This window comes from Sander lucioperca, chromosome 23 (assembly GCF_008315115.2).
Source record: "Sander lucioperca isolate FBNREF2018 chromosome 23, SLUC_FBN_1.2, whole genome shotgun sequence".
Taxonomy (NCBI): Eukaryota; Metazoa; Chordata; class Actinopteri; order Perciformes; family Percidae; genus Sander; species Sander lucioperca.
In genome coordinates this window covers 6,209,041-6,220,220 of record NC_050195.1, presented here as the reverse complement: position 1 = coordinate 6,220,220, position 11,180 = coordinate 6,209,041, and the positions used below count along the sequence as shown (strand labels likewise).

Sequence of the window (11,180 nt, the reverse complement as noted above, 5' to 3'; positions counted from 1 at the left end):
TTATAATGCTCACCTAGCTGCTAGCATGGCACGCCCTCATACTCTGCTTCTGACTGGCTAGTAGTCCTTACCTAGGTACTGTCAGGGCACACCCTCATACTCTGCTTCTGACTGGCTAGTAGTCCTTACCTAGGTACTGTCAGGGCACGCCCTCATACTCTGCTTCTGACTGGCTAGTAGTCCTTACCTAGCTACTGTGCCTCACTCTGTAGCTAAAACAGATAGCTCAACACACAGGGTGAAAAGAGGAGCTGCAGCAATGTGCAGTACAACAAAAATGGTGTTTTTTGAAAATTAAACCATGTAAACCTATTCTGGTACAATCTCTAAATACAATTATGAACCTGAAGATGAGCATAATATGAGCACTTTAACTGTCATGGGACCGGTTGTTACGTGACCGGCCGCCATAATTTGTGGGATATCGTACGAATTGTTGTGCATAAGTTTTCGTACGGAGTACGGACCCATTCATGAGAATGCGTCAGCTATCAGCCTTGATTACATGCTAGTATTCTCCTAATTTTCTCCTCATGCAATGCGGTAGTGCCGCTGGAATCTTCTGTTCTGGGTTTGTTCGTGAAGCAAAGGGAAGCGAAAAGAAATTTACTTTAAATCTGGACTTCTAGACAAATCACCACGCGGGGGTAAAAACTGACGGACACGAGGATGTTCGCCACCAGGGCAATACACATGTTGGAAGAGTCCGGCAGCGTGTAGAAAAATCTCATTATGCACTTGTATGACTTCTTTTTTTTGGTGTTATCTCAAAGGTTTTCAGAGGAAAAATAATTAAAAACCTGGCCTCTTTTTCAACGTGTATTTGCCCCCTGGTGTGATAAAGTGACAGCACATGTAAACGTAAAAGTGCAAAACTGCCAAACAAAAACAGATGAAGTTGCTTTTCAGGGTTTTTTTTTAAACTTTTTTTTTTAACTTTTCCTGACTGCACCCTCTCCTCTCATCTATCACAACGTGGAAGTTCACTTTCTCAAAGCGAGCGCCACTCCGAAGTCGAAAGAGAGAGGCTGCTTATGATTTTTTTTAATCTTCTTCAACTTACTCTAAAAAATATAAAAAATAGTAATAATCGTACCGCTATTAAAAGACTGGTAACATCAACAAAGTTATACTTTTACTACGAAAACATTTGTTTTTTTAAATCACGTCATCGTTACGTTCCCTCCTCCTCCTCCTCTCTCGAGTCAGTCGGACTGTCGACGTGTCGAGAAACACCGCCCGCCACTCTCACAACCAGGCGTACTCGGAGAATACCGATCAACTGTGGGAAGGCACAAACCTCCCCTCCAGGCCAATAAATGATAGATACATCTGATATAGTTGTTTTTGTAGCTGAGGTCAAAGGTCAGTCAGTGTCCTGAACCCTCGACGAGAGACCCAAGGGGTCGAAAAGGGATCTACGATTCTGTCTTTTACTCTGATAAAGGCAGACGAGAAGGTTTCCTTCTTTCCGTCTTTGCAGTTTTTCTGCTTCCCTTTAAGAAACTCTGGAAAACGTTAAGTCCAGGAATCTCCCTGCAGGGAACAGGACGTAACATTAAAGGTAGTAAATATTCCAATTTGTTTTGCTCCTTCGCTCGAATCCTCCCGCAGTTCCTTGCTCATAGTCATAGCTTCTCTCCGCGGCCCCTCAGTGGTACATTCAGTAAACAAAAGAACAAACAGGCGTCACCCATCACGAGTTCATCTGTATTTGTTAATTTTTTTTTGCTTTTTGGTTCCCGCTATGGTACACTTTCCTGCCGTCCGTCAGGGCCGGCCAACGACGGGGATTGTTCGCTCGCTTCGCTGCCTGCCGTGTCGGCAGCTATCGATTCTGTCTTGGCGGCGAGCGGGTGAAATATCTCCGATGTGGCTCGCGTCACGCTGTCGTATGACGGTGGTGACGACGTGGAGGAAACTGTCTCGGAGTGCTCGATCGCTAACAAACTGGAGCCGTAGTTTTCCCTCATCATGGCGGCGATGAGCCCTTCCTTCTCCGGCGCGTCCTCCCCGAACATTTCCTCGCCGCCGTCTTCCTCGCCAGCGTGCCGCGGCGTGGTGATCTGGCGGTACATGTAGGAGGCGGCCTTCAGCTGCCGCCTCACCAGGTGTCTGCGGTAGCATCGCTGGATCACCGTGGCCGAGACGTCTTCCTGTTTCCGCCTCAGAGTCGTCGTGATCGGCTCGTAGGAGATCTTGGATGGGTTGGCCATCATGAACTTCTCCTCCATCTGCTGCTTGAGCGCGTCCATCTCGCCCGACTCGCCCAGCACGCGCTTGGTGAAGGCGAAGAGGATGTCCAGGCAGTGGATCTTGTCCCCGCTGACCATAGGCAGGTCCATGGAGATCAGCTTGATCTTATTGGGCTTGCTGATGCGTAGCGGCTCCGACAGCGAGTCGGCAAAGTCCGACAGCTTAGCGTACTCGATGAACTGCGTGGCCTCGGGGTCGAACTTCTCCCACACCTCGTAGAACATCTCGAAGTCGTCCTCGCTCAGCGGCTCGGTGCTCTCCTCTGTGGCCACGCTGAAGTTCTCGAGGATGATGGCGATGTACATGTTCACCACGATGAGGAAGGAGATGATGATGTAGGTGACGAAGAAGGTGATGCCCACCGACGGGTTCCCGCAGTTCCCGCGCACGGTTGTGCCGGTGTGGGGGATGTTGGCGTTGCACTCCTCAGGGGAGTTGTTGAGAATGGGGCTGAGCAGGCTGTCCCAGCCGGCCGACGTGGTGATCTGGAACAAGCAGATCATGCTGTTCCCAAAAGTCTCAAAGTTGAACATGTCGTCGATCCCCGACTGTCGCTTCACGTAGGCGAAGTTGGCCATGCCGAAGATGGCGTAGATGAACATGACGAGGAAGAGGAGCAGCCCGATGTTGAAGAGAGCGGGGAGGGACATCATGAGGGCGAACAGTAACGTCCGGATGCCCTTAGCGCCTCTGATGAGACGCAGAACCCGTCCGATACGGGCCAGTCGAATCACTCGGAACAGCGTCGGCGACACAAAGTACTTCTCAATAATGTCAGCAAGCACGATACCTGGAAAAAAGAGAAAAAGAAAAAAATTTAAATTGTGTCTCACACATTTCTATCTTATAAACCTTCAACAATCCTCCAATTAGTTTGTTTGTTGGGAGTTAGAGTCTTGTATCTGTGTTGATACACGGACGCAAAGTATTGATCTTTTTTCAGGGTTTAACGTTAAGGTTTTTTTTTCACAGTGCCCGAAGTCCATTTTTACTGGCCCCTATATAAATTGGTTTTAACGCCCGTTAAAAAGCATCAAAACGTGAAAAAAACATCAAAGAAAATGTAAAAAAAAAATATCAAAAACTTCGAAAAAGCGTTCTCCGACGGGACAACAGAACAATGGCATCATTTATGATACGATGATGCCTGAACGGGCAACTAGGTTGTTATATTTACTTGCCCGACGTGGCATTTTATTTGCCCCGGGACATCGGGCAACCCTTATTATAATAATTTATACTTTATTAATCCCAGAAGGGAAATTACAATGTTTTCACTGTTATTATTGTGTGCACTGATGGAGAGATGTTGGAGGTTCGGTGTCTTGCTCAACAGCACCTTGGCAGTGCCCAGTGCACCCTGCACCTCTGCAGCTACCTGTCCACCACCATACTTTGGTCCGTATGGGGACTTGAACCAGCAACCCTCCAGTTCCCAACCCACCTCCCTATTGGCCGAGCTATTGCTTATTGTTGAACCTCGATTATTATATAAATTGCATCATGAGAATTTAACTTTTCGTACTAGAACAATAAAATCAATTGACTTGACTTTGCAGCAACAGAACTGAAGTGAGATTAACAAACAGAGAAATATATCTTTTTAGATAAAACAGACATTGACAAAGTTTTCCTTCCTGCAACATAATTTGAAGTTTGAAAAAGGGAATAAATTGCAATTCATATCGCAGAATATTGCAATATGTTTCAAATCACAATACTGTAATATATTGAGACACAAGTATCGTGATAATAAAGTATCGAGACACAAGTATCGTGATGATATCGTGTCGTGCACTGTCAGAAATAAAGGTACGGTTGAGGTCCATTTATGTTTTCTGAGGTACAACTGCTGGTGATGTACCCGCAAAGGGTCATAGCTGATCCATAAGGTACACATTTGTATTTTTTCTAGGTTGAAAGGGTACTAACGTGAGAAAGGGTCCATGTCTGTACCATCTTTCGAACATATAGGGGTACAATAAGAAAGATGTCAGTGTGTGACCCATGGTGTGACCAAAATTATGTTGGGGGATGGGATGGCTAGAGCCTTAGGGCTGTCAAGGAAACTATGAAGTTCTGAAATTCATAGTCCTAGAGGGGTTAGCTCCAGTATGTACCCTTGTAAAGGGGTACAATTGGTGTACCATCGAAGGTACTGCCCCATTGACCCCTTAAGGTACACATTTTGCACATTATTTCTGACAGTGTGGGGCATCTGGTGATGACCATCCCTAACCGGCACTTCTGATTTTTGTCCACATGAGTACTACTTAACATAATTGTTATGAACAGTATTGTTGACAGGCTGATATTTAAACCAAAATAGGCTATTTATTAATAATGATTTACTGGGAATCAACAAGCAGTTCTGTGTGAAATCTGACTTTCAGCATCCCCCATATAGTTTATTTTTCTTTATTTCATAACCACATTTTCAGACACTGCGACGATTCGACTGAGACATCACAATAATAACCACCAGCATGCTTTCATCTTTTATTGAATTAATATGATTTTTAAGAGGCCGTCCTGCAGGACTGAGTTCATCTGACACAGGAGATACTATTTGCAGTCATGTCGCTAAAAATCGATTAGCTGAAGACTATTAGTTGCCCAAGATTTTCTCTTCTTATTTGAGGACACTCGTATGAGTGACATCATGTAAAAGCTCTCCGTTTGGATGTTTCTGTCTTTATGTGGCAGGTCTGATGCGATTACAACGTGAGTAATTGCTTCTGGAGGGCTGAGCCGTCGTTCCCCTCTAACAGCAAGTCAAACACTGTAATTCATCCGTCTTTTCCTTGTTATCCGGGAATGATAAACTCAAAGAGGAGCTGGCCTGTCATCACCACACCAGACCCCCCCCACACCACACACACACACACACACACACACACACACACACACACACACACACACACACACAAACACCTCGATCTTTCATCCGTCTCCCTGCACTGAGTTATGGCTGAAGGAAGGGATGAGCAGGGGGGAGTCGAGAGGGAATCACCATCACGTTGTACATCAACTCAATCACCCCCCCATCCTGACATCTCACACACACACACACACACACACACACACACACACACACACACACACACAGCTGATGTAACAGGTCAATCATGTTTGATTTGTCTCCAGGGACCGCCCTCTGGCAGCTCTGATTGCTGCCGTTACCTTCACCTCCCTCAGGCAGCCTCGTTGGCTGGTGTGCACACACACATACACACACACACACAAGCACGCACGCACGCACGCACACACACACACACACACACACACACACACACACACACACACACACACACACACACACACACACACACACACACACACACAATCTTGTCACAACACTGATAGCTAAATTCCCTGCTTAGGTTCTGTGCTGCCTCTGCAAACTGTTCTGTCACGTGTTTGAAATGTGTATGTGTGTGTGTGTGTGTGTGTGTGAGTGTGTGTGTGTGTGTGTGTGTGTGTGTGAGTGTGTGTGTGTGTGTGTGTCTGGTACTGTATACGACCATACAGGACCTTGGTGCAGGGTAAACATCAAGGCCAACAACTGGATGGTAACTTTGTTGGCAGATAATTGTGAGGCAGACACATTACATCAGCAACAACACGCACGCACGCATGCACGGTGCCGATTTAGGTTTTCCTCCGTGGGCGCACGCCCTTTAAAAAAGAAAAAGTAGTCAAAAAATGTTTGCATTTCAGAACCTTAGGAAATGGACAGTGGCCGTTTAGTCATAGCAACAAAGAGGCGTTTTCATCCAAGAGACGCTGTGATTGGTGGATAGGATATGGAGCAGGGGACTGACAGCGACATAACCAATCACAATATGACAGACGCTCCACTTAGCACCAACTGCAATGTTGTAATTTTAAAGGTCCCATGGCATGAAAATTTCACTTTTTTAACATTAATATGAGTTCCCCCAGCCTGCCTATGGTCCCCCAGTGGCTAGAAATGGTGATAGGTGTAAACCGAGCCCTGGGTATCCTGCTCTGCCTTTGAGAAAATGAAAGCTCAGATGGGCCGATCTGGAATCTTCCCTTTATGACGTCATAAGGGGAAAGGTTACCTCCCCTTTCTCTGCTTTGCCCGCCCAGAGAATTTGGCCAGCCCATGAGAGACACAGAAATGGCACATCCTAAGGAAAGATCATTGTGGGACTGGCTCTAGTGGCTGTAATTCTGCACCAAGGCTGAATTTCGGGAAAGAGACTTCAGATACAGTATTAGGGGACCACTAAGGTCTATATAAAAGAGACTTCAGATACAGTATTAGGGGACCACTAAGGTCTATATAAAAGAGACTTCAGATACAGTATTAGGGGACCACTAAGGTCTATATAAAAGAGACTTCAGATACAGTATTAGGGGACCACTAAGGTCTATATAAAAGCATCCAAAGAGCACCATGTCATGGGACCTTTGAATGAATGTAGCCTACTTGCAGTCTGGCACACGTGGATGCTCAGTATTTTCGGCGCCTATGGTGGGGGGGAAAGGGGGACGTGTCTGAAACTTACCGACGATGGAGAGAATGACGACCACGAAGTCGAAGATGTTCCAGCCGACGGTGAAGAAGTAGCAGCGCAGCGCCACGATCTTGACCAGGCACTCGAAGGAGAAGATGATGATGAAGGCCAGGTTGATGTTGTTCAGGATGTACTCCATCTGGGGCGACTGCTCGTCCGTCTCCACCATCATGGTGATCATGTTCAGCAGGATCAGCACCATGATGATGATGTCAAACGCCTGCTTGGCCACCAGGTCGAAGAAGAAGCCCTGCAGAGAGTTCTGGAGAGAGACGGAGCGTTGGTTGGTTTCTCTTAGTAATCAACATTTAGTTTATTACATTAGATTAGATAGACTTTTATCTGTGTGTGTAGGTACCGTAGGTCTGGGGATGGGCTTCTGAGGTTTCTTGGAGCCGAGTTTCTTCATGGCGTTGTAGTATTTCTTCTGCTCCTCCGTCATGAAGATGTCCTGTCCTCCTAAGTAGAGAAACAAAGTCCTGTTGTAAATCTCAACACGTTCTCACACTCATCTCGTAAAATGTGGACGCTTGGTCAGGTGCCTTTGTCATTCTTATTGACGCTAAAAGTCTCCTTTAGCGCTATAAGTAAACGCGCTTGGTCGGGACTATTGCCGTCCCTTTAGCGCTATAAGTAAATGTTCTTAGTCGGGACTATTGTCGTCCCTTTAGCGATATAAGTAAACACGCTTGGTCGGGACTATTGCCGTCCCTTTTGACACAGTTATGTTAAGGAAAAGGTCGTGGGTGGGCGTACGGTTCTGTGACGCGGGAGGAAAGAAATAAACGACTATAGCAAGCGTGCCAAGCGGGACGTGAACCCCTCTCTCCTGGGTGAAAGTCCTGTGTTTGACCCATCCCCCCCCCAACCAACCTCCTTACATACTACTCTCTAAATCCTCTCTAACTGCTGCTCTCCCTGGTGCGTTACACAAACACGCTGAAAGACGCCTTTTTCGTCGCATCAGACGCTGACAGCCACTGTCCAAACGTCCTTATTTTACGAGTTCGGAGTGAGAACGGGTTGTAAATCTTTAAGCACGGTTAACTCTGTCGTTTAAGTCCTTTCACCTGCATCGGATATAATCAATCAATCAATCAATAAATAAATAGACAGTGTTGCTGTGTCTGTTTGTTTCTGCTCTGGTACTTATCTTTCGCTTCTGCTGGTTGAAGTTATCGATGATGACACCGATGAAGAGATTGAGGGTGAAGAAGGAGCCGAAGATGATGAAGATGACAAAGTACAGGTACATGTAGAGATTGATCTCCTTGATAGGCTGCTCCTCCACCTGAACACAGGAACACACACACACACACACACACACACACACACACACACACACACACACACACACACACACACAGATATGATCTCATGGTTAATGAGGGTAACTGTCATAACACTCTCTCTTTCCGACTCTCTCGAACAAACAAAGCCAGTGTCCCCTGGGGTTTGCTGCGGCAGTGACACACACACACACGCACACACACACACACACACACACACGGGAGGACAAAAAGCGGCAAAAGAGACAAAATGTCGGAGAAAAATGGCTAAAAAAGTAGCTAAAATGTCTAGAAAAACGACAAAAGTTTTGAAAAAACGTCAAACACGTTGACAAAAAGTGACACAAACAACAAGAGAAGCTACAAAAACGTCAAAAAAACCCACTAACAATGTGGAAAGGAATGCCAAAAAAGTTGGGGGACAAATGAGGCTGAAATATTAGGGCTAGCTCTCTCTCACACACACAGACACACACGCGCACACGCACACACACACACACACACACGCACACGCGCACGCGCGCGCACACACACACACACACACACACACACACACACACACACACACACACACACACACACACACACAGTGCGTGGCACTATCTTTGTGGGGACCCGTCATTGACATAATGCATTCCCTAGCCCCTTACCCTAACCTTAACCATCACCACTAAATGCCTAACCTTAACCCTTACCCTCACCCTAACCATAACCTAATTCTAACCCTAATCCTAAAACCAAGTCTTAACCCTCAAACAGACCTTTAAACTTGTGGGGTCCAGCATTTTGGCCCCACAAAGCTGTCCGGACCCCACAAGTATACTGTATTCCCGGTTTTTGGACCCCACTAATATAGTTAAATAAGAACACACACACACACACACACAAAATCTTGAACTTACGGCTCGTGAATCCACCGCTGCATACATGATGTCCATCCAGCCTTTGAAGGTTGCCTGGAAGAAACAACAACAACATGAGTTACTAACTACTTGTAGAAGTAGACGAAAATCTTTTAAACTGACCTTTGTAGATCTGAAATGAAGACAGATTCAGCAGCTGCACGGCCTATTTCTCTCTTAAAATGTTTTCAGAAACACGTTACGGTGAACTATTTTCGTAAAATACAAGATCGTATTCTCAATGAGCCGCCAAGATGGCCGTTTTGAAATTCGGGAGTAGCCAGACCCACGTGACGCGTTCGTCCAATCAGCTGCCGGTCAGCGGCTGAAGCGGGTAATTGCATTGTTTCATGGCATGACCAGATATTTTATAAATATTTTAAATAACACAAAACAACTAAATGGTGGTAGGTAATACATCTGATTTCATATAGGCCTACTGCTTTAGTAAAAAAATATTTTTTCAGGGCTCTGGCTCTCACCTGAGACCATTGTCGACACATACGCAGGACGCAAAAAACTAAAATTACTGTTGCACTAGTCTGGACATCTTACCGTGCCAACGTTGTAATAAAGGTTTCCTAAATGCCATGTATATACATTTGCTGTCAACTTACTAATTGATTGCGTGTTTTGTGTAGATTTGGACTTTTATACGTTTTTATTCCACATTGTTTAAACGGCGAAGTGGATCTCCTGATCGCTGTTGAGTACTTTTTTTTCGTGTCATTGGATTACGGCAAAATACGGATCTTTTTTCTTAACGTGTCTTAACCTTTTATGGTGGGACTGCGCTTGGTTTCTGCGTTTGGAGAGGCATCTCAACAGACTGGAGGTCCAACACTGATTGTTCACGGTTACATTTTAGTTGAATTTAAGTGTCGGGGCAGTTTGCCACCGTCTGTCTGTTGCGTTCCCAGACAGCCGTGCTGCGATTGGATTTCATAAGGGCGAGTTGTTAAATTGTTACAATGTAATTTAAAATCTTCTTTAAAAATAAACATGTTTATTTAGCATGTTTGTTTTGTCCATATGTGCTCGTGCTGTGTTCCCCAAGTGGTAGACCAGCTCTCAGCTTCTACAAGGGGTTTTTTTTTTTTTTTTTTTCCCCCCCGGCTCGAATGTCAAACTTCAACCATGAAATTAACCCTTCTGTTTGTCTGTTGTTCCTATCTCAATGTTTCAGTCACTTTTTTCAAGGTTTTAGGGTTTTTTTTCCCCCATTCTTTTGGTCACTTTTTTCAACATTTTAATCGCTTTTTCTGAGGTTTTTTGTCCGATTTTTTTGGTCACTTTTTTCAACATTTTAATCGCTTTTTCTGACTTTTTTTCTGATTTTTTTGGTCACTTTTTTCAACATTTTAATTACTTTTTCTGACGTTTTTTTTTTTTTTTTTTTTTCGATTTTTGGTCACTTTTTTCAACATCTTAATCGCTTTTTCTGAGGTTTTTTTCCGATTTTTTTGGTCACTTTTTTCAACATTTTAATTACTTTTTCTGACGTTTTTTTTTTTTGTTTCTCGATTTTTTGGTCACTTTTTTCAACATTTTAATCACTTTTTCTGACGTTTTTTTCCGATTTTTTTGGTCACTTTTTTCAACATTTTAATTACTTTTTCTGACGTTTTTTTTTTCGATTTTTTTGGTCACTTTTTTTCAACATCTTAATCGCTTTTTCTGACGTTTTTTTCCGATTTTTTTGGTCACTTTTTTCAACATTTTAATTACTTTTTGTGACGTTTTTTTTTTTTTTTTTTTTTGATTTTTTGGTCACTTTTTTTCAACATTTTAATCACTTTTTCTGACGTTTTTTTGGTCACTTTTTTCAACATTTTAATTACTTTTTCTGACTTTTTTTTTTTTTTTTGGTCACTTTTTTCAACATTTTAATCGCTTTTTCTGAGGTTTTTTTCCGATTTTTTTGGTCATTTTTTTCAACATTTTAATCACTTTTTCTGACTTTTTTTTTTTCTGATTTTTTGGTCACTTTTTTCAACATCTTAATCGCTTTTTCTGAGGTTTTTTTCCGATTTTTTTTCTCCTGATCGCTGTGGATTACTTTTTTTTCTTGTCATTGGATTACGGCAAAATACGGATCTTTTTTCTTAACGTGTCTTAACCTTTTATGGTGGGACTGCGCTTGGTTTCTGCGTTTGGAGAGGCATCTCAACAGACTGGAGGTCCAA

General features: G+C 44.0%; 1 protein-coding gene across 1 annotated transcript; it reads right to left on the bottom strand.

Annotated features, from left to right (window-relative positions):
• Positions 1-1,305: 1,305 nt before the first annotated feature.
• On the bottom strand, positions 1,306-9,098 carry LOC116039528 (sodium channel protein type 5 subunit alpha-like). The gene is made up of 5 exons (XM_031284361.2): positions 8,995-9,098; positions 7,957-8,094; positions 7,162-7,266; positions 6,795-7,065; positions 1,306-3,046 (listed from the first exon to the last, which is right to left on the bottom strand). Exons 1-5 carry the CDS (start codon positions 9,028-9,030, stop codon positions 1,746-1,748), a joined length of 1,851 nt encoding a protein of 616 aa, XP_031140221.1. The 5' UTR covers positions 9,031-9,098; the 3' UTR covers positions 1,306-1,745.
• Between the last annotated feature and the right edge of the window lie 2,082 nt (positions 9,099-11,180).